Source organism: Mustela erminea, chromosome 1 (assembly GCF_009829155.1).
Source record: "Mustela erminea isolate mMusErm1 chromosome 1, mMusErm1.Pri, whole genome shotgun sequence".
NCBI lineage: Eukaryota > Metazoa > Chordata > Mammalia > Carnivora > Mustelidae > Mustela > Mustela erminea.
Window position 1 is genome coordinate 26025395 of NC_045614.1, and position 24335 is coordinate 26049729.

Consider the following 24335-nt stretch of genomic DNA (forward strand, 5'->3'; position numbering starts at 1 on the left):
AAAAGAAATCAGCAATAAACTCCCAATAAACAAAAGTGCAGGACGAGATGGCTTCAGAGGTAATTCTACCAAACCTTTACAGAATCGATACATACTCAAGAAAGTCCAAAAAATAGAAGAGATGGTGAAAACTTCCAAATTCATTCTGTGAGGCCAGTATCCCCCCTGATACCAAGATCAGATAAAGACACCACCAAAAAAAAAAAAAAAAGTGAACTACAGGCCAATATCGCTGATGAACATAGATGCAGAAATCAATAAAATACTAGCAAACAGAGTCCAACAATACATTTAAAAAATCGTTCACCACAGTCTGGGATTTATTCCCAGGATGCAGGGATGGTTTGATATTCACAAATCTATCAAGATGATATGTCACATTAATAACAGTTGATAAAAACCATTTCATCTTAATAGATGCCGATGTTGACAAAGTACAGCTATTCATGATAAAAACCCTCAACAAAGTAGGTCTAGAGGGAACACACCTCAACATAACAAAGGCAATATACACAAAAACACCATAGTGAACATCATGCTCAATGGGGAAAAACCAAAAGCTGTCCCCCTAAGGGGACAGGAACAAGACAAAGATGTCCTCTCTCCCCACTTTTATTCGACACAGTATTGGAAGTCCTAGCCACAGTGGTTAAACAACAAAAAGAAAAGGCATCCAAATTGGTAAAGAAGTAGTAGAACTTTTCACTACATTGCAGATGACATGATACTGTATATAGAGATCTCTAAAGGCTCCACCAAAAGAGCTATTAGAACTGATAACTGAGCCAGTAAAGTTGCAGGATATAAAATCAATGTACAGAACTCTGTTGCAGTCCTAAACACCAAAAATGAAGCAAGAGAAAGTGACATTAAAACAAAGAGAGACAAATCAAGAAACAGACTCTAACTATAGAGACTAAACTGGTGGATACCAGAAGGGAGGTTGCTGGGGAGATGGGTTAAATGGGTGACGGGGTGAAAGAGGGGCACTTGTGATGAGTACCAGGTGATGTATGAAAGGGCTAAATCACTATTTTGTACAGCTGGAACTACTATTACACTATGTTAACCCCTGGAATTTAAATAAAAACTTAAAAAAAACACTTCCACTTACATTTGCACCAAAAATAACAAAATATCTAGGAATGAACTTAACCAAAGAGGTGAAAGACCTGTACTCTGAAAACTATAAAATACTGATGAAAGAAATTGAAGATGATACAAACAAATGGAAAGACATCCATGCTCGTGGATTGGAAAAACGAATATTGTTAAAATGTCTATATTCCTCCAAAGCAGTCTACAGATTTAATGCAATCCCTATCAAAATAGGGCATTTTTCATGGAACTAGAACAATCCTAAAATTTGTATGGAACCACAAAAGACCCTAAATAGCCAAAGCAATCTTGAAAAAGAAAAAAATTGGAAGTATCACAATTTCAGGCTTCAAGTTACATTACAAAGCTGTAGTAATCAAAATGGTATAGTACTGGCATAAAAATAGACACTTAGCTCAAGGGAACAGAATAGAAAACCCAGAAATAAACCCACAATTAAATGGTCAATTAATCTTTGGCAAAAGGGGCAAGAATATACAATGGGGAAGAGATAGTCTCTTTCTGCAAGTGGTGCTGAGAAAACTGAACCACTTTGTTACACCATATGCAAAAATAAAATGGATTAAGAACCTAAATGTGAGATCTGAAACTATACAAATCCTAAAAGAGCACACATAGTAGTCTCTTACATCAACTATAGCAACATTTTTCTAGGTAAGTCTCCTGAGGCAAGGGAAACAAAAGCAAAAAAATAAACTATTGGGACTACGTCAAAATAAAAAGAGGTACAGCCTCTTTTTATTTTGTTCCCTAAAAAGGGAACAATTATCAAAAGCTAAAAGGCGGCCTACTGAATGGGAGAAGATATTTGAGAATGACACATCTAATAAAGGGTTAGTATCAACATGGATAAAGAACTGATACAACTTAACACCGAGGAAACAAATAATCCAATTAAACAATGGGCCGGAGACACAAACAGACATTTCTCAAAAGAAGACATACAGGTGGCCAACAGACACATGAAAAGATGCTCAACATCATTTATCAGGGAAATGCAAATCAAAACTATATTGATATTCCTCACAGCTGTCACAATGGCTAAAATCAAAAAACTCAAGTGTTGGTGAGGATGTGGAGGACAAGGAACACTTGTGCATTGTTGGGATTGCAAACTGGTGGAGAGATGGGTTAAGTAGGTGACGGGGATTAAAGAGTACACTTATGATGAGCACTGAATGATGTGTAGAATTGTTGAATCCCTGTATTGCACACCTGCAGTATTACAGTGTATGTTAACTATAAGGCATTATTAAAATAAGTAAATATAACTGCTTCTACTAGTGACCCCTTCTTGGGTGTTAAAGACTGCACTAGGTTCAGTACAGAATCATAAGCCACTTGAAAGCACTTAATTTCTGTTCCAGTGATAACATTAGCCAATAGATGGTAACCCTTGGCCAGGGTTTTGTGTAAAGAAGGACCGCAAGTTTTCCATTAATGATGGCATTGCAATTGAAAGTTAGCTGAAAACACTCCACTTTGGTGCAGGCCTCTGCAAGTAAACAGACACTCAGCTGGCCTTGGGACTTTTGCACAAGAACAGCTAACTTGTAGGTCAAGTACTCGGGTCAGTATTTTATCCAGTGTAATTACTAAGATACTTTATATATGTACTTCTCTATAAAAAGAATTTGTTACCTTGAATTATTAGGGGTGGCATCTATTGTGTGGACCTGTAGAAATGTAGCTAATACATTTAATGTAAAATGAATACAGAATGGGAACTGATCTGTTTCTGCTAATTGAAGTTTTAAGGCTTGGGCTTGGTTTTTTAATTTATTTGGGGGGAGTTTTGTTTTTGTTTTTTTTGTAAACTGCCTTTCAGAATGCTCTTGAGAAGCAACTCAAGTCCCTTGTTGGGACTTGAACTCATGATCCTGAGATCAAGACCTGAGCTGGGATCAAGAGTCGGACACTTAACTGACTAAGCCACTCAGGCTCCCTGAGAAGCAGTGTTAAGGATATTAAGAAAGAATAGTAATATCAATATTAATAAAGAATGTAAACTGCATTGAGATTTTAGTTGCTAGGTAAAGTGAGAAATCATGAATCATATGTAACAAGTCAAACTTTAGACAGCTTATGGAATTATACCTTTCCATCCAGAATGGTTTGACTACCAGGTTCCTGTGAAAATCCCTTGTCCATAAAGGTCATATTCTTTGTAAAGGACATATGCTTTGAGACGGTTTGGTAACGGAAGGAAGGACATGAAGACCGGGCAGCGCAGGCGTAAGCGCCCCATACACTGTCGGATCTTCAGGCGGCACAGATGTCTGAGGGGCCGTGGGTTTGCTAAAATGAGAGAAACACACATTATCTGAAGGAAAAAGAATTGCTTTGTTTTTTTTAGTGATCTTAAGGTTTAGTCAGCAAATGTGTGTTAAACGTAAGCCACCCCAATTTACATTTATGGTGTCTAAATGGAGAATTTAATAGGGAAACAGTCCTTCTCCTTGCAGTCCTTCCTGTAGACGTGATTTCAGAACCATGCCAAGCTAAGAGTCCAAAGACTGGCATTGGCTATGGACCTGAAGTCCTTAAATCTACATGTATTAACCACTCCCCACCCCTGGCCTTGCCCTGGCCCTCAGGGTCAGGCTAAGAACTAAAAATCACCACCCTGTGGGGACACTAGATAAAAAGAAATTCCTCTTGACTGATGTGCTACTGTGAAAGAATGTGCTCTGAAGGGTGATTTAATATTCTCTTCAGGCTTTGATTTTACTTTTTCTCATCCCAGTTTTCATTGCCATCTCTTAGCTTCTAAGTCATATCTACAATGTTCTATACGATTAGGGGAAAGGTGTCACCTACCATATAATACGTGATTACCTAACAGTTTATCTACTGGGGAATGGTAATAAGTACAAATTAAGTTACAAATAGTAACTTTCTAGATAGGAATAGTATTTTCCTTGGTTTAGGGAAAGAGTATTTTCCCTTGGTTTAGGGAAAGCTTTTAAGCTCTTGTAGAAAAGAATGTTCTACAAAGCAAATAAGAATGTAAATACCAAGTAGTATTTTTGGTAAGAATCTTCTACAAGAAAGAAGGATACTTACTCAAGATAAAATGGATTTCTGACCAGAGCCCCTGTTTTTGGAGCACAGCTTTCAACTTTGAACAGATTCGAACTTGATCAACATAGTCAAGCATCACTCGAACAACCTTCCCAGAGAGATGTTGCAGCCATGACAATGTTATAACTTCACAAAACTGAGGAAGAAAATTGGAGCTATGAAGTAAATGAAAAACTTAAGTACCAATGGTGTTTAGAGCACTAAACTCACAGGAACTGAGGTCTCAAGTCCCTCATTTATAAACTAAGGCATTGAACAAGGAAATTATTTCTTAAGATTTATTTACCCTGGGGGTGGGAGAGGCAGAGGGGGAGAGAGAGAATCCTTAAGCAGAATCCCCACTGAGCACAGAGTTCGATGTGGGGCTTGATCCCAGGACCTGATCTTGGATCATGACCTTAGCTAAAATCAAGAGTTGGCTGCTTAACTGACTGAGCCACCCAGGCGCCCCAAGGAAATTATTTCTTAGCTCTAAGAGTTGGAAAAATATTTACTACTATATCTTCTGACCTATGTAAGATGTAACCAGGGTGTGAAAGAGATAGTTAACTAATACCTGTTGTTCGTTTTGGTTGGCCTCATGGCTATCTGGAATAAAGATTATCTTTCCAGCTTCCTTGTGCCTAGCCATGGCCACCGAAATTCTAGCCAGTGAGATGAGAGTGAAAGTGTGAGCAACCCCCAGAATGCACTTAAAGAAGAGTAAGGTGTGTGCTGCTGCTTCCTGCCTGCCTCCTGGCTGGCTGGGGTGTGGATGCAAGCTTCTCTTCTGATCATGGAGCTGTCCAGTTAGGAGGCTGTTGATCTCTGGCCTTTACTTATATGAGCAGGGAATGAGCCATCTTATTAAAGCCACTATCATTTTGGGTTTTCTCTCATTCATCACCTACTCCTCATGCCTGAAGGTTCAGATAGTTTCTCTCTGTAGGTAATTTATACACTCCTGGCAAGGTGCCCATGTAAGAAGTCAAATAATACAAAATAAAAAGTCGGGAAATAATCAATATGATATATACCTAAATGCCATATCCTACATTAACTATAACCTAAAAGCAATATACAATGTAAAAACAATATGTTGCCTTTCACTTTTCAGAATTCATTCAAAGTGCTTTCTCCATTTCACTGTTTTAATTTTGTTTTGATTTTAATATGAACTCAGGTACTTCTAGTGCATCTACTATGTACTAAGCACAGATCTCTATGGTGAGTAAAGTGGTGAGCAGGAGCTTACACTGATGTATTTGTGGAGGAGACACATAATCAAAAAATGTTAAAAAGATAATTTCAGAAAGTGGTAAGTGCTATAAAAGAAATGGGCAGCATAATAAGATCATGGATGACAACTACCTTAGATAAGGTGGACAGGAGAGGAAGGGCCTCTTTGAGGAGATAACACTTGAAACCTGAAAAGTGGCAGCTTTTCTGAAAAGCTGGGGTGTGCTCTAGTTGGGGGAAATAGAAGTGACCTGGTGGGGGGAAATAGGAGACTGTTGTGATGAAAGCCAGGAGGAAAATGTCTCAAGAAGGAGGTGGTTGAGTCCAAGATGGAGCAGTAGGGGACCTTAGTTTTGACTGGTCCCAAGAATTCAATTAGACAACTATCAAATAATTCTGAACACCTGTGAACTCAACCAGAGATCTAAGAAAAGAACAACAGCAACTCTACAAATAGAAAAGTGACCACTTTCTGCAAGAATGACAAGACAGAAAAACTCACCTCAAAAAAAAATAAAAAAGAACAAGAGGCAGTACTGACTGTCAGGATCCTAATCAGTATGGACAGAAGTAAGATGTTGGAACTTGAGTTGAGAAAAACGACTATAAGAATACTACCTGGGCTTGAAAAAAAGCATAGAAAACACCAGAGAATCCCTTTTTGGAGAAATAAAAGAACTAAAATCTAATCAAGTCGTCATGAAAATGATATTAAAAAGATGCAATAAAAATGGAGGCTCTAACTGCTAGGATAAATGAGACAGAAGAGATAATTAGTGATCTAGAGGACAAAATGATGGAGAATAAAGAAGCTGAGAAAAAGATAACTACTGGATCACAAGGGGGAGAATTTGAGAGATAAGTGATACCATAAAGCAAAACAATATTAAAATAATTGGGATTCTTGAAGAAGTTGGGAAGGGTACAGAAGGTATACTGTTGCAAATTATAGCAGAGAACTTTCCTAATCTGGGAAAGGAAACAGGCATTCAAGTCCGGGACGCACAAAGAACACACCCCTCAAAATCAGTAGAAATTGGTCAACACCCCGAAATATAAGGGTGAAACTTGCAAATCTCAGAGATAAGGAGAAAATCCTGAAAGCAGCTCAGAACAAGAGGCCTGTAACCTACAAGTCTACAAACATTAGACTGACAGCAAACCTAGCCACAGACTTGGCAGGCCAGAAAGGACTAACATGATATATTCAGGGTGATAAAGGAGAAAGATATGCAGCCAAGAATACTTGATCAGACTAGATGTCATTCAAAATAGGAGAGATAAAAAGCTTCCAGGACAAACAGAAACTAAAAGAATTTGTGATCACTCACTTGCCCTGCAAGGAATATTAAACAGGATCCTTTAAGTGAAAAGAGAGCCCAAAAGTAACATAGACCAGAAGGGAACAAGGACAAGATACAGAAACAGAGACTTTATGAGTAATACAGCACTACATTCATCTTTCAATAGTTACCCCAAATATAAATGGGCTAAATGCCCCCAATCAAAAGAAACAGGGTATCAGATTGGATAAAAAAGCAAGACCCATGATATGCTGTCTGTAGGAGACTCATTTTAGACCCAAAGACACCTCCAGATTGAAAATGAGGGCATGGAAAACCATTGATCATGCTAATGGACATCAAAAGAAACCTGGGGTAGCAATCCTTTTATCAGACAAATTAGGTTTTAAACCTTTAAACTGTAGTAAGAGATGAGGAAGGACACTATATCATAATTAAAAGGTCTGTCAAACAAGATCTGACAGTTGTAAATATTTATGCTTCTAACATGAGAGCAGCCAATTATATAAACCAATTAATAACAAAATTAAACACATTGATAATACAGTAATATCAGGGGACTTAAACACCTCACTCACTGCAGTGAACAGATCATCGAAGAAGATCATCATGAACAAGGAAACGAGAACTTTGAATGACACACAGGACCAGATGGACTTCACAGATATATTCAGAACATTCCATCCTAAAGCAACAGAATACATATTCTTCTTGAGGGCACATGGAACATTCTCCAGAATAGATCACATACTGGGTCACAAATCAGGTCTCAACTAGTACTGAAAGATTGGGATTATTCCCTGCATATTTTTGGACCACAGTGCTTTGGAACTGGAACTCAATCACAAGAAAGAATTTGGAAAGAACTCCAGTAAAGTGTCAGGATATAAAATCAATGCATAGAAATCAGTTGCATTTCTGTACACCAACAACAGGACAGAAGAAAGAGAAATTCAGGAGTCAATCCCATTTACAATTGCACCCAAAACCATAAGATACCTAGGAATAAACCTACCGAAAGAATCTATACTCAAAAAACTATAAAGTACCATGAAAGAAATTGAGGAAGACACAAAGAAATGGAAAAATGTTCCATGCTCCTGGATTGGAAGAACAAATATTGTGAAAATGTCTATGCTGCGTAAAGCAATCTACACATTTAATACAATTCCTATCAAAGTGCCATCCATCTTTTTCAAAGAAATGGAACAAATAATCCTAAAATTTATATGGAACCAGAAAAGACCTCGAATAGCCAAAGGAATATTGAAAAAGAAAGCCAAAGTTGGTGGCATCACAACTCCGGACTTCAAGCTCTATTACAAAGCTGTCATCATCAAGACAGCATGGTACTGGCACAAAAACAGTCACATAGATCAATGGAACAGAATAGAGAGCCCAGAAATAGACCCTCAACTCTATGGTCAATTAATCTTTGACAAAGCAGGAAAGAATGTCCAATGGAAATAAATGATGTTGGGAAAATTGGACAGCCACATGCAGAAAAATGAAATTGGACAATTTCCTTACACCACACACGAAAATAGACTCAAAATGGATGAAGGACCTCCATGTGAGAAAGGAATCCATCAAAGTCCTTGAGGAGAACACAGGCCCCAACCTCTTTGACCTCAGCCGCAGCAGCCTTTTCCTAGGAACATGGCCAAAGGCAAGGGAAGCAAGGGCAAGAATGAACTATTGGGATTTTATCAAGATCAAAAGCTTTTGCACAGCAAAGGAAACAGTTAACAAAACCAAAAGACAACTGACAGAATGGGAGAAGATATTTGCAAATGACATATCAGATAAAGGGCTAGTGTCCAAAATCTATAAAGAACTTAGCAAACTCAACACCCAAAGAACAAATAATCCAATCAAGAAATGGGCAGAGGACATGAACAGACATTTCTGCAAAGAAGACATTCAGATGGCCAACAGACACATGAAAAAGTGCTCCATATCACTCGGCATTAGGGAAATACAAATCAAAACAATGAGATATCACCTCACACCAGTCAGAATGGCTAAAATTAACAATTCAGGAAATGACAGATGCTGGCAAGGATGTGGAGAAAGGGGAACCCTCCTACACTGTTGGTGGGAATGTAAGCTGGTGCAACCACTCTGGAAAACAGCATGGAGGTTCCTCAAAATGTTGAAAATAGAGCTACCCTATGACCCAGTAATTGCACTACTGGGTATTTACCCTAAAAATACAAACATAGTGATCTGAAGGGGCATGTGCACCCGAATGTTTATAGCAGCAATGTCTACAATAGCCAAACTATGGAAAGAACCTAGATGTCCATCAACAGATGAATGGATAAAGAAGATGTGGTATATATACATAATGGAATACTATGCAGCCATCAAAAGAAATGAAATCTTGCCATTTGCAACGACGTGGATGGAACTAGAGGGTATCATGCTTAGCGAAATAAGTCAATCGGAGAAAGACAACTATCATATGATCTCCCTGATATGAGGAAGTGGAGATGCAACATGGGGGGTTAAGGGGGAAGGAGAAGAACAAATGAAACAAGATGGGATTGGGAGGGAGACAAACCATAAGTGACTCGTAATCTCACAAAACAAACTGAGGGTTGCTAGAGGGAGCAGGGGGTTAGGAGAGGGGGGGTGGGGTTATGGACATTGGGGAAGGTATGTGCTAAGGTGAGTGCTGTGAAGTATGTAAACCTGGCGATTCACAGACCTGAACCCCTGGGGATAAAAATATATTATATGTTTATAAAAAATAAAAAAAAAATTATAAAAAAAAAGAATTTGGAAAGAGCTCAAATACAGGGATGCCTGAGTGGTTCAGTCAGTTAAGCATCTGCCGTAGGCTCAGGTCATGATTCCTTGCTCAGTGAGAAGCCTGCTTTTCCCCCTGCCTGCCATTCTCCCTGCTTGTGCACTTATGCATGCATGCTCTCTCTCTCTCTCTGGAAACTAAGTTAAAAAAAAAAGTAAAAAAAAAAGTATTCAAATACATAGAGACTAAAGAGCATACTACTAAAGAATGGATGGGTCAACCAAGAAATTAAGAATTAAAAAAAAATTCATGGAAACGAATGAAAATGCAAACAACTGTTCAGAACCTTTGGTATGCAGCAAAGGTGGTCCTAAGAGAGAAGTATATAGCAATACAAGCCTTTCTCAAGAAACAAGAAAGGATGCAGCACCTGGGTGACTCAGTTGTTGAGCATCTGCCTTTGGCTCAGGTCATGATCCCAGGGTCCTGGGATCGAGCCCCACATTGGCTCCTTGTTTGGCAGGAAGCCTGCTTCTCCTCTCCCACTCTCCCTACATTTGTTCCCTCTCTCACTGTGTCTCTTTCTATCAAATAAATACATAAAACCTTAAAAGAAAAAAAGAAAGTTCTCTAATATATAAACTAATCCTACACCTAAAGGAACTGGACATAGAACAGCATATAAAGCCTAAACCCAGCAGGAGAAGATAATTCATAAAGATTAGAGCAGAAATCGGGGTACCCACGTGGCTCATTGGGGTCTCTGCTTATTCTTATTCCTTGCTTGGTATGGGTCTTTTTTGGGGTTTTCTATTTCTTCCTGTCTTCAGCTCGGGTCATGATCCCAGGGTCCTGGGATTGAGCCCTGCATCGGGCTCTCTGCTTGGCAGAAAGCCTGACTACTTCCCCCTGCCCCCACCTGCCTCTCTGCCTACTTGTGCTCTCTGTCAAATAAATAAATAAAATCTTAAAAAAAAAAAAAAGATTAGAGCAGAAATCAATGAAATAGAAACCAAAAGAACAGTAGAGCAGATCAACAAAACTAGGAGCTGGTTCCTTGAAGAATTAATAAGGTTGACAAACCTCTGGACAGAGTTACCAAAAAGAAAAGAGGAGATACCCCAAATAAATAGAATCATAAATGAAAGAGGAGAGATCACATCCAACACTGAAGAAATATAATGATAAGAACATATTATGAGCAATTTTATGCCATCAAATTAGGCAATCTGGAAAAAAATCGATGCATTCCTAGAGACATATAAGCTACCAAAACTGAAACAGGAAGAAATAGAAAACCCCAAAAAAGACCCATACCAAGCAAGGAAATTGAAGCAGTAATCAAACAAGAGCCCAGGGCAGATGGCTTCCCAGGGGGGAATTCTACCAAAAATTAAATAAGAATTAATACCTATTCTCCTGAAGCTGATTTAAAAAAAAAAAATGGAAGGAAAACATCCTAACTCTTCCTATGACAGCGATATTACCTTGATCTCAAAACCAGACAAAGACCCCACCACAAAGGAGAATTACAGACCAATATCCTTGATGAACATGGATGCAAAAATTCTCACCAAGATACTAGCCAATAGGATCCAACAATTCATTAAAAGAATTATTCACTACAACCAAGTAGGATTTATTCCTGGGCTGCAAGGGTGGTTCAACATCTGCAAATCAATGTGACACACTACATTAGTAAAAGCAAGCACAAGAACCAGGTATCTCAATAGATGCAGAAAAAGCATTTGACAAAGCACAACATCCTTTCTTGACTAAAACTCTTCACAATGCAGGGATAGAGGGAACATAACTCAATATCATAAAAGCCATCTACGAAAAGCCCACCGTGAATATCATTCTCAGAGGAGAAAAACAAAGCTTTCTCCCAAAGGTCAGGAACATGGCAGGGATGTCCACTGTCACCACTGTTGTTCAATGTAGTATTAGAAGTCCTAGCCTCAGCAATCTGACAAGAAGAAACAAAAGGCATCTGAATTGGCAAAGAAGAAGTCAAACTCTCACTCTTTGCAGATGATATGATACTATGTGGAAAACCTAAAAGACTGCATCCCAAATTCCTAGAACTCATACAGGAATTTAGCATAGTGGCAGGATATAAAAATCAATGCACAGAAATCAGTTGCATTCCTATATACTAACAGTGAGACAGAAGAAAGAGAAATTAAGGAGTCAATACCATTTATAATCACATCAAAATGATAAGATACCTAGGAATAAACCTAACCAAAGAGGCAAAGGATCTATGCTCAGAAAACTATAGAATACTCATGGAAGAAACCCAGGAATACACAAGGAAATGGAAAAACATTCCATGCTCATGGCTTAGAAGAACAAATATCTGTTAAAAGGTCTATGCTACCTAGAGCAATAAATATATTCAAAGCAATCCCTATCAAAATACCATCAACTTGGGGCGCCTGGGTAGCTCAGTGGGTTAAAGCCTCTGCCTTCGGCTCAGGTCATGATCCCAGGGTCCTGGGATCGAGCCCCGCATTGGGCTCTCCGCTCTGTAGGGAGCCTGCTTCCGCCTCTCTCTCTCTGCCTCTCTGCCTGCTTGTGATCTCTCTCTGTCAAATAGATAAAATCTTAAAAAAAAAAAAAACCATCAACTTTTTCCACAGAGCTGGAACAAATAATCCTAAAATTTATATGGAACCAGAAAAGACCCCAAATAGCAAAAGGAATGTAGAAAAAGACAACTAAAGTTGGTGGCATCACAATTCCAGACTTCAGGCTCTATTACAAAACTATAATCATCAAGACAGAATGGTACTGGCACAAAAATAGACACAGAGATCAATGGAACAGAATAGAGAAACCAGAAATGGGCCCTTAACTCTGTGGTCAGCTAATCTTTGGCAAAGCAGGAAAGAATATCCAATGGAAAAAAAGACAGTCTCTTCGACAAATGGTGTTGGGAAAATTGGACAGCCACATGCAGAAGAATGAAACTGGACCACAAAAATACACTCAAATGGATGAAAGACCTAAGTCTAAGACAGGAAGCCATCAAAATCCTAGAGAACACAGGTAGCAACCTCTGTGAACTTGGCCACAGCAAGTTGTTGCCAGACACATGTCTAATGGCAAGGGAAAGAAAGGCAAAAATGAACCAATTGGAACTTCATCAAGATAATAAGCTTTTGCACAGCAAAGTAAACAGTTGACAAAACCAAAAAAACCTACAGAACAGAAGAAGAAATTTACAAATGTCTTATCAGATAAAGGGCTAGTATCCAAAATCTATAAAGAACTGATCAAACTCAACACCCTAAAAACAAATAATCTAAGCAAGAAATGGGCAGAAGACATGAACAGACATTTCTCCAAAGACAACATCCATTTGGCCAACAGACACATGAAAAAATGTTCAACATCACTCAGCATCAGGGAAATACAAATCAAACCCACAATGAGAGGGGTGCCTAGGTGGCTCAGTCAGTTAAGCATCAGCTTTTGGCTCATGTCGTGATCTCAGGGCCCTGGGACTGAGCCCCATGTCGGTCTCCCAGCTCAGTGGGGAATCTGCTTCTCTCTCTGCCCCTCCCCCTACCCGTGCTCTCTCTCCCAAATAAATAAATATTTTAAAAAAAAAAGGTGATCAAAGAGACCTATATAATCAAATTTTAGAGCCAAAAGAGAGAGCGAAGAACAGAGGGGTTTGGATTTCATACCCCAGGAACATTTTAGCTAGGTTGCTCACCACTTCAAAAAAAAAGTGTAATTAGTTTATTAGACTGCATTCATTCTTTAAAACATTACTCAGATGCTATGCTACTTCATTTGTGAAATTCCCCCAGGTAAAGTTAAATCACTTTTCCCTCTGAATGGTTTCTGTACCTTTTACATCTACTATCATATCCCCTTTACATGTATTTATCATATGGAAATCTTTTCAACTATGAGCTTCTGGAGAGAACAGATAGAGCCTTATCTGTTGCTGTAGTTCAGGGCCACCAATAGTGACTATATAAGTTGTGCACTTACCATAGTATCTTTGATAACTGTAGATGTCCAGCCTTCAAAAGTATAGCAAGGATGAACTTTGTCTCCATGAGGACAATCAAAGCATCGCTCTGTGTCATACCCGTAATTCAGTAGCATCCTGAGCATGACTTCATCTTTCAGCGTGTACTGCAGTGCTGATGGGAAATGTAAAGGGTTGACTTTGCAGAAATAATTGACATTGGCCCCATGCCGGAGCAGCAGACTTATCAGCTCATAGTTGCCCATCCGCAGGGCTATCTGGAGGCAGTTAACTGGGTCTTGATTAGGCAGAGCTCCAGCACTCAGAAGCAGCTTAACTGAAGAGAGGTCACCATTTGATACAGCAAAATACAAAGCTGACTTCCTGTGGTCATCATAGTGTTTGCGAATTCTCTGATCCAGCATGAAATTTACATCAAATCCCTCCTGGATGAGGAGTTCCAGGCATTCGGGGTGGGCTCCTGCTGCTGCACAGTGCACGGGACTGATGCCACTCCGCTTAATGGCGGCAAGATCCGTCACTGGAACCAAAATCTTTAGGGCTCTGAGAAAGAATTTCAAAGTGCATTTAAAAAATTGTTTTGCTAAGATGCAGCATTAACCTGTTTACAATGGTTTTATACCAGTACTGGGTGGTATTAGTATCAGGTGACATTAGGACCCCCCAGCCAAAAAGTGCATAATTCCTGCAGCCAAAAGCTCAGAAACTTAATAAAGTTAAATGAAACTACTGTCTTTATATAAAACTCAGAATTACTCTAGTCACTGAAACCTCCATATAAAGACCTGATAATAAAGTATTTTTATGTCCCTTTTGTGGCTAGAGGATACCTGTCTTTACCACTTTCTCATTGATTAAGAGTTTCCTACCTTTAGAAGGGATGTTGGAATTACAGGATCAGAGATGAAGTAATACAAAGTTCCCAGAAGCTTCTCCAGAACCTCCCTCCCCCCCATAGCTCTTAACTATTTCTATCGGCAGTAACGTAATTGAACTTACAACAAATGGCCTCTGTCAGCTGCCACATGAATGGGCAGGTGGCCTGAATTCTTAGGGATGTTGGCATCAGCTCCATGCTCTAGTAGAAGAGTCACCGAGTCTGGATTTCCTCCACTAGCAGCTTCAAGTAAGATGGAAGAAGAGTCCGAGGCCTGCCCAAGAGCGTTAGCTCCTAAAAGGAAAAAGAGTCTTGTTGTGCAAAAAGTCTTTTTCCAATGTATTGCTTATGCATTCTGAATATATCAGCACAGCCAGAAAGTAGTTAGAAAGGAGCCACTTTAGCAAAGCACTATGAATCAAAGAAATAAAAATGTACCTCCTGCTCTTAGCCAGTTTATAATGTAGCTGGGGAAGGAAGAAGTGGTACAAACAGTCTCTGACTTATGAGTAGGTTGGCTTTCAGAGGAATTTTATAAGGTGTTTATTTGGAACTTGAAAATTCCAGGAGAATTAATTTTATAAAGGGTGATTTTATTTCCAAACCCGCCCATAAAAGCCCACTTACCCCATATATATAGGGTGGTACCCCAACCCTGTTGGATGGTAGCACCAGGCCATCTGTTGATGTCATGGTGGAAAATGACATTTGTTCTGTGGTGGGATGTTCATAGAAAGACACACCATAGTTGTTTGTAGTTGAAGTTGGGGACTTAAGAGTTAAAAGGATACATTGTGGTGCCCATAGGACGCTGAATGTCATGTGATGGTGTGGATGGTAAGAGTACAAGCAGGCAAAATGTCCTCTAAAAGTTCTCAGTTCCATACTTTGAGGGGGAATTGGATGGTGAAGGAAGGAGAAAGATGTTTCAGTTGCAGAAGGCCTCTCAGTAAAATGGGTTTTGAAGAAAGAGTAGTCTTGAATGGACAAAGAGCAAGGGGAGAATCCTCCTGGGGACATTCACAGAGGACGTGGTTTTAAATTAGAAGAGACTCCACAGTCATCAGAACATGGTAGCTGCCAAGAACCCCATTCCTAGAATGCATGAAGAAAGGTCTAATAAGCCTCCATGGAAAGAGTGTTGACTATGGACAGGTTCCTTTATGTGCATCATTTCTGAACTTCACATCAACCCTAATAAGGAGATGCCAGTATTTCCACTTTAAAGATGAAAAAACTGAGGTTCATGGAGGTTAAGTGACTTCCCCAAAGATGCACAGCTGGTAAGCAAGGTAGTCAGGATTCACAAGCAGATGGGACAGACCCAGGGCCCGTTTTTGTGGTGCCATGTTGCCACCCTAGTAACGCAGGGTGGTAAAGTACTGGGACTCAGCATGAGACAGATGTGGGTTCCAATCTTGGCTCTGCCATTTCCTCGCTGTGTCGGTTTGTGCAAATTACTTCGTAAGGGAGTTACCTCAGGGAAATACCTCACTGAGGTCAACGGATGCTGGTTTCTTTTAAGAGTTAAGGTCTTAAAATCTGGTGCCTCTCCTCTTTATATTTTAATCAGTGATCTACACAAAAGATGGCTCCTTTTTGTGTAGATGAAGGATCCAGTGTTTTCATGACTTTAGACATCTCTGATATTGCTCATTTAAAACGTCTTACTTACAATGTCTTATGGCCACTGATCAAAAACTACAACAGCTTCCCCTATATGATGGGAGAGTTCCAGGTAAGTCTAAAAAAGCAGAAAGTTGTTCTTAAAAAAAAGAGCCCCTGTAGTCTAGAATATTGGAGAGCAGGACCATATATTGTTGAAGAAAGAAATAAGGCTTCTGGACACAAACAGGAAGGAGAATAAAGAAGGTAAATCTAATATTGGGACTTTATTAAATCTTGGTAAAGATTTGCATCTTTGGCAAAAAGCTCTTAATCCTACATTGCTTCGCCAATGGGGGTCTCCTCAAAGACAACAAATGCCAAAGTTTTCTGAGTCAAGGTCTCTGCCAGTTTAACTAGGATCTTGAATTGGCGGCAGGGGAAGGTGTATATAAAGGGAAGTCCTCCAACTGGTATCAATCCCTAGTCCTATTCCTTAAGAGTAGAATGAGGACAGTGCCTACTTCATAGGACTTTGGAAGGTCATATGAAGAACCATAGGTAGCTTAACAGCTCGTACTTAGAAAGTACTCAGTAAATCTAAGTTGCCTTCCCCTTATCTCAGTTGTGGTTATTACCGAGAGAGAACTAGGACCCAGAGAGAAGCCACCAGGAAACAATTCCTAACAACAGAAACATCTGATAACACACTGGACTGCCTGTGACTTAGCTTAGCAGAGACAACATGTAGAGGGTGATGTGGGGTCTGTGACCCTAGAAAAGAACAACACATAAAAAATTAAACAAAAAAACCCAGCAGGGTTGGGGAACATTATGTAAAAGAGTAACCTGCATCCTAGTAATCTTGCGGAAATTACTTCACATCGCAGGACAGATATTCAATCTCTATTTTAGGCTTTTTAGTAGCCAGTATTAACACATGCTTTCATCAAATATTTATGTTAGGCTTAAGTAAAATGTTAACTTTTATTATGCTGAAGCTCTCCATGAAAAGGAGGACACTTGCATCATGTTACCCCTTGGGGGTGTGCTGACCGTAGAGAAAATCTTGCCTTTCTGCAGTAACATTTCCATGATTTCAGTGTGTCCACTTTGGGCAGCAAGAGCGAGAGGAGTGAATCCGTAGGAGCTCTGTGGGTCAGGGTGTGCCCCTGAAACCAACATCAGCTTCACTATGTCCTGCCTGCCCAGTTTGGCTGCTTCGTGGAGAGCTGTCCTCTCGTTGGTACAACGCAGATTCACGTCTGCCCCATAGCTGATGAGCAAGGCGGCCATCTCATAGGAGTTGTGTAGGACAGCTGGGAAATTAGAGGTTAAATAGGCATCATGTTCACCAGGAAATTATGGCCAGAGTATCTTATTAGCCCAGTGTCGCTCAGGCTTTGTAAGGAGCTCTTCCCACCTACTCCCATATGCAAGCATTTCGTGTTTAGGAAACAGATTGTAAAATGTGGCTTATATCCAATAATATTAATAGTGTTTTACATCGATAATCTATGGGGTTTTCTGTAAGCCCTGAACAATTACTGCCTGCTCATGTGACTAATAAACATAAACATACATGATTTTCATTTATCATTTCTTCCCTCAAGAAAATGGGATCTTAAGTACCCAATACAGTCCTAGAAATGTTTTTAAGTGCTTTAAGTGAAAAAACCAGCAATAATTAGGAAATTATTTTTTTACTTTTTTTAGGGAGGGGTAGCATGCAAATGAACAGAGCGGCAGAGCTCAGCACATAGCCTGACTTGGGGCTCAATCTCATGACCCCAAGATCATGACCTGAGCTGAAATCAAGTCATTGCTTACCCACTGAGCGACCCAGATGCCCCAGGAAATTATTATTATTATTTTTTAAAGATTTTATTTATTTATTTGACAGAGAGAGATCACAAGTAGGCAGAGACGCAGGCAGAGAGAGAGAGAGGAGGAAGCAGGCTCCCTGCTGAGCAGAGAGCCTGATGCGGGACTCGATCCCAGGACCCTGAGATCATGACCTGAGCGGAAGGCAGTGGCTTAACCCACTGAGCCACCCAGGCGCCCCAGGAAATTATTTTTAATCACATGTTTTGTTAAAATCTTCTAGGGGCACCTGGGTGGCCCAGGGGGTTAAGCCTTTGCCTTTGGGTCAGGTCATGGTCTCAGGGTCCTGGGATCGAGCCCCACATCAGCCTCTCTGCTCAGCGGGGAGCCTGCTTCCCCCTTCTCTCTGCCTGCCTCTCTGCCTACTTGTGATCTCTCTCTGTCAAATAAATGAATAAAATATTAAAAAAATTTTTTTTTCTAACTGGCTTTTCTGCATTTATGCTGTTACCATTCACATTTGGATGATAATCTTCTAGTCCTTCAAGATTCTAAAACAATGTATCCATTTCCCAGGGCATCTGGGTGGCACAGTTAAGTGACTGACTCCTGGTTTCTGCTCAGGTGGTGATCTCAGGGTCTGGGAATCAAGCCCCACATCTTGATCCATGTTCAGCTTGGAGTCTGCTTGAACTTCCCTCTCTCCCTCTGCTCCTCTCACTCATGCGTGTGCTCTCTCCCTCTCTCTCAAATAAAGCTTTAAAAAAAAATGTATCCATCTCCCTATCCAATTGCTGGTTATTGGTACCCACTGTGTGTCAGGAAGCTTGCTGGGTGCTAGATGTTGAATCTGTGAACTTTGTTCATAACCATTTATAAATGTGCCCTGGAAAGTGCTTCAGGACTAGAAATACAGAGTGCCAAGGGCTTTGGGTCTTTCTTAACTTATTGAGCTGACATTAGTGTGCACTAACATTCTGGAAACTCATGTCCTCTGTTTACGGAAATGATTTTCTTGACTTACTCATTGATGATATAGGACCTCCATCTTGTCTGTTCTCTTTCTAGCATTTCTGAGATTCACATGTTGCTCCTCTCTTTTTCTTTCCTATTTTCATTTCTTATCTTCTGGAACTTTTCCTAAATTTTATCTCCTAGCATTTGTTTTTAGTTTTATACTTCTCCTCCCATTTTTAATTTTCAAGGGCATTTTTGTTGTTTTGTTCTCTTGGAATGTCCTGTTATTCCATTACCTTTCACTAATTTCTCTAACTTCATCATAATTTCCCCCTACATTTTACTTTCCCTAGTCTGTCTCCTCCAAGTTGCTTATCTCGAAGATTTTGCTCAGATAATCCTTATCAGTCTGCTTGTGATTGGAGAGTTGGGGGCTAAAACGTTGACTGGGAATCCTAAACATTGGGAGTGGCTCTTGGGCTGTGTTCTTGTGTGTTGATCTGCCTGGGAGCCCTCAATTATAATTTCTTTCTTTCTTCTTGGGTATATCAAATTCCCCAGAGAAGCCTCCTCTTGAAGGGTAGCGTTCTGGCTGCCAGCTTTCTAGAATCCTGGTGGAAGAAAGGGCTGGGAGGTCTCAGCCTGTGTTTACTTAATTTTTCCAGTGTTTCAATCTGGTGCCCCCACCATTACCAAGTATCCTCCCAGTCCGGAGAGCCTCTGTTTAAACCACCCAGAGAAAAAACCTCCAGAATTCAGGTGAGGTGAAGCAGGGATCTGTAGCTCTGGCTACTTGATCCTTAATAGTGTTCCAGCAGTCCTGCTAGGTTAGCTGTCCGTCCTTCGTCGGGGCTCCAGGAGGTAACTATTGCCAACAACTTCCGGGGCTTTTGATATAACTGTATTGCTTTCCCCAAGAGCAAGTTAAGATTCAGCTTTCTTGTCACTGACTATTCATCCACCTGCCCTCCAGGTTTTCACAAACTATGCTGCTCTTGTCTCCTCTCCTGTTCTGTCTCTTTTGTATCTTACCTCTTTAAAGCAATTTCTTTACTATAATTTTAGTGAAGACTCAAGAGGGAGCAAAATCAGCCATTGGCATTCAATCTGACATCAGCTGCCTCTTCCTACTCGGTTCACCTCTTGTGTTTCTTACCCTGAATTCACTGGTGAAGGCACCGTGCAGAATGATCAGCTCATCCGTATGGCGTTTGCCTCGGGCCACCCTGTGGGCCAGTCTACAGAAAGCTTCCTGAGGGTCAGGAACCCACGTCTGGTCAGCTGGGACCAGAATGCCAGCCCTGCAACCATGCATGAAAAGCTCCCCTTTCATTTGCAAGGACGTGGATGGAACTAGAGAGAACTATGCTAAGTGAAATCAAAAAGACAAGTACCGTATGATTTCATGCATACGTGGAATTTAAAAAACAAAACGAGCAAAGTTGGGGGGAAGGAGAGAGAAAGAGGCAAATGAAGGAATGGACTCTTCACTATAGAGAACACACAGATGGTGACGGGGTGGGGGTAGGGGGGTGGGGGGCATCCCCAGGTGATGGGGATTAAGGAGGGCTCTTGTTGTATGAGCACTGGGTGATGTATGGGGGTGTTGAATCACTGTATTGTTCAGGTGAAACTAATATAACACTGTATATTGAATGGAATTAAAATAGAAACTAAAAAAAAATTTTTTGACTTTGAAACCTGTGGGCATGGAGGACACTCAGAATTATAGACTGTTTTCCGGAGACAAGGTATTAATTTACCTGTAAGAAGAGGAGAAATGCCTTCAGAATTCTTGGCATTCGGATTGCAGCCATTGAGAAGAAGAAAATGGGCATTTTCTAAGAGGCAAGTGCTGACAGCCAAGAAAAGTGGCGTTTCACCATTGTGGGTGGTTTGCTCCCACACGCTGGGTTTTGAAGCTGAAATAAATCCATTACACCACACAGGTGAACATACAAAATAAGGTTTACATATATTTCTCAGAAGCATCAGGAAGAGTTATAATGGGAGTTTACCTTTCAGGGTTATTTGCAAAATGTTCTTATTTAACTGCACTGCGGCCCTGTGCAGAGGAAGCCAGCCTGTCCCGTCTGCTTCCTCAAAAGCAGAATGGTGCTTGGTCAAGTGTGACAACGCATCTTCCTTACCTATTAACAAGTCGAAAGGGGAACAGATTCACATTTGGCACAAACACCCGAGGCAGCCCGTGCTGCTTCTGAATTCCTCCCTCCAGGTTAGTGCCCAAGCCGACAGAGTTCCAGCCCCAGCCTGCTGAGAGACGCATTAGAAGGGCAGGAGACTAAGAAGCAGTAAGGCCTTCTACCTAGTGTTCCCTTTCCCCCGTGGCCTATGGCGGCCCCCTTGGGCTGTCATATACAAATAGCTCAGTCCGCCCAGGAGCCCAGCAGCGCTTTGCTAAGTTGTGCTGTGGTATTTTCTTGCAGGCTCTGGAGAATCAGTGGTGGGCCCCACAGGGTGGAGCATCTGGGAGAACATGCTTCGGGGCTTCGTGAGCTTGACGGGGGAGTGCCGCCGGTGTCAGCCTCACACGGTACCAGGAGTTGGAGAGGATAGAATAGGAAGAGTACTTAACTGCCTCTATTGTTTCAATTATCTTCTTGTAGTCAGCACTCAAGAAGGAATGGAGGCTGCGTAGAAAACAAATATATATGTAAGACCCAAAGTGAGGGAAAAGCAAAGGCAACTGATGTTAGCCGAGGATGAACTCTTCGATGAGGCAGTTACTGACGCTGCATGGAAATAGTGCCAAAATATAGTCTGACCCGTCTTCCAGGGGAACCACTCTCCCGTGACTGTCTTCCTTGGTGGTGGGGGGTGGGGGTGGTGAGGGGGGCCGCGACATTATCCCACCTGTCTTAAGTAGCCTTTCCTCATTCCTTGAAGTGACTGACCAAGTCAGCAAGCCTTCCTACCTACCACATAGCTCTTGCAAGTCTAATGACTGAAATTTTAAACTATAGTTAATTTTAATTTTTCTGAAACATTTCAGTCATCAAAATCTTATGCCTTTCAACCTAAAATCATGACTGAATTACTGAACATAAAAAATTTTCATCACAAGGTTAATAGAACAGATAATCTAAGAAGCTCAATTTCTTTTTTTTTTTTTAAAGATTTTATTTATTTATTTGTCAGAGACAGAGGGAGAGAGAGCGAGCGAGCACAGGCAGACAGAGAGGCAGGCAGAGGCAGAGGGAGAAGCAGGCTCCCTGCCGAGCAAGGAGCCCGATATGGGACTCGATCCCAGGACCTTGGGATCATGACCTGAGCCGAAGGCAGCTGCCTAACCAACTGAGCCACCCAGGCATCCCAGAAGCCCAATTTCTTTACAAAACTTTATTGAAAGATGACTTTAAAGAATATTCCTAAATGTAACACAAACATGTAGGAATAGTGCGGTAAAAGAGCACAAACTCTGAAGCCAGACCGCCTGCCTCTCTCACTTACTAGCGCTGGGACCTTGGGCAACACTCAACTTGTCTCCTCATCTCTACATGGGGATAATAGGACTTAACACATAGAGCGGTAACAAGAATTAGAATTTAAATGAGTCACTATTTATGAAATGCTTAAAATAGTGTGGCACGAAGTGATCAGTCCATGAGTTTGTTACTTTAAAAAAAGGGGGGGGGGTGCCTGGGTGGCTCAGTGGGTTGAGGCCTCTGTCTTCGGCTCAGGTCATGATCCCAGGGTCCTGGGATCAAGTCCCGCATCAGGCTCTCTGCTCAGCGGGGAACCTGCTTCCCTTCCTCTCTCTCTGCCTACTTGTGATCTCTGTCAAATAAATAAAAAAAAAATCTTAAAAACAACAACAACAACAGTTTTAGTGACTTTGACATCCCTATATTTAATTATAAAATCTCTTGGAATTAAAACACATTCATCCAGTTTTATGTCCAGCCGGCAAACAGAGGTCACCATCCCCAGCAAACAGGGTTTATCACCCCTGAAAAACAATAGTAACTACTGGGGGATTAGGCTGCAGGTCAGCCAGAGAGTCTGAGCAAGTGTGTCTGGCTGTGCTCAGTCCACAGCCAGGGCGATCCTTTTACGCCACGGAAGGTCTTTTCCTGGTGCTGTCATCACAGAGCTCTGAATACGCACCCTTCAGAAACGGTTAGTCTTTTCTAGGTTTACATAATTCCTCCTTTTGATTTGAATAAGGACTGGACCTTACCCCACCTCTCCACTGAGGCTGAGAATAATTTTCTATGTGTATTGGTTGGATTTATGCATTCCCTTTGAATCTCCAAACACCAGATGCATTCGAGTTCTCTAGTCTTTCTTATCCTTGTGCATTTCTTCTCATTTGCAGCCAGAGCTGCTGCTAACCTCCTTCAACTGTTTACTCCCCAATTACATTCTGATTTATTTCCAAATTTCCCTGTCTGGCTGGTGAGACATTAAGTCTCCTAGATAATTTAAGTGACAGTTCCTTGGATTTTGACCTTCTGTCCTGTTTTTATCACAACACTAGAGCTGTGCTAACAACAAGTCTCCGCTATTGAAAACTCCTCACACTACATCGCCAATGAAATACCGTTACCTCTCATCTGCCGATGCCTGCTGTGTAGTCCTCGGCCGGTGAATGTCCTGTAAACTCTGCTGGATGATGAGCTGGGTATCAAAGTCCTCATCTGTGTCTTCATCACTCGTGGAATTATCCATGTGGAACGCTGACAGATTTAAAGGCAGAATGAATTGAAAATATTTTTCCAGTTGTGTAAAGACTTAAATACTTAAAATGACAAATGAAATTCAGAAACCTACAAAATTGATAGGATTGGGAAAGAAAATGCAAAATTTAGGGAAAAATTCGTTAAATTTTTTCCCCATAAATTTAAAACAGTTTTCTGAACAGCCACAAATTCAACATACATTAGAAGTTTCCATGAGCAGCCATTTACTTCAAGCCTATTCAGGAAAAACAACCTTTCATATAAAAAATTAGGTCAGTGCCATTTGACTATGAAAATAATATTTTAGTCTTGGCTTAGAGGAGTTTTTTCTCAGTCATTGTAGCACTCACCCCAAAGAACATCTTTATACTGAAAATAACAGTAAATACTAAAAGCAAAGTTATAGAAATATATGTCCTCTCATAAAACAACTTGTACCAGAATATTGGTAGTTAAAAATAATGTATTTTATTAGGTAATATCTCAGTGGTTTTAAAAGCACATTTCTGTTTTAGCATAGAATAGGTTTGATCACATACCAAAGACTTTTTACCTTCTGGTATATCCTTCAGGAGAGCATGGAAGTTTTCACTGTCAAAGATTAGCACATCAGAATTTTTATTTATATTTAGGCTCTCCGCTCCCCTGTAGTGACCATTCCATTAATAGCTTTACTATAAATACCCGATCATAAGACAGTCTGGCACACTCTCCTTGTGTTTTTTTTTTTTTTTTTTTAACATGTGGTTTAGCTCTCTTTGGAAACATGATCTCTTTTCTTCACTGCTGTATTCATCAAATTTAAAGGACTAAACATTTTATTCCTGGTGTAAAATGCTTTTGCAAGGGATGGGCTGTGTGAAGGGATAAGACTAAA

The 24335-nt window shown here is 40.6% G+C and overlaps 1 protein-coding gene across 1 annotated transcript; it reads right to left on the reverse strand.

The window, feature by feature from the left end:
• Positions 1-2149: 2149 nt before the first annotated feature.
• Positions 2150-24044, reverse strand: ASB14 (ankyrin repeat and SOCS box containing 14). The gene is made up of 10 exons (XM_032323047.1): positions 24012-24044; positions 23326-23455; positions 21351-21406; positions 20774-20905; positions 20519-20677; positions 17048-17293; positions 14492-14663; positions 13492-14035; positions 4186-4339; positions 2150-3417 (listed from the first exon to the last, which is right to left on the reverse strand). Exons 2-10 carry the CDS (start codon positions 23445-23447, stop codon positions 3239-3241), a joined length of 1764 nt encoding a protein of 587 aa, XP_032178938.1. The 5' UTR covers positions 23448-23455; positions 24012-24044; the 3' UTR covers positions 2150-3238.
• Positions 24045-24335: the final 291 nt, after the last annotated feature.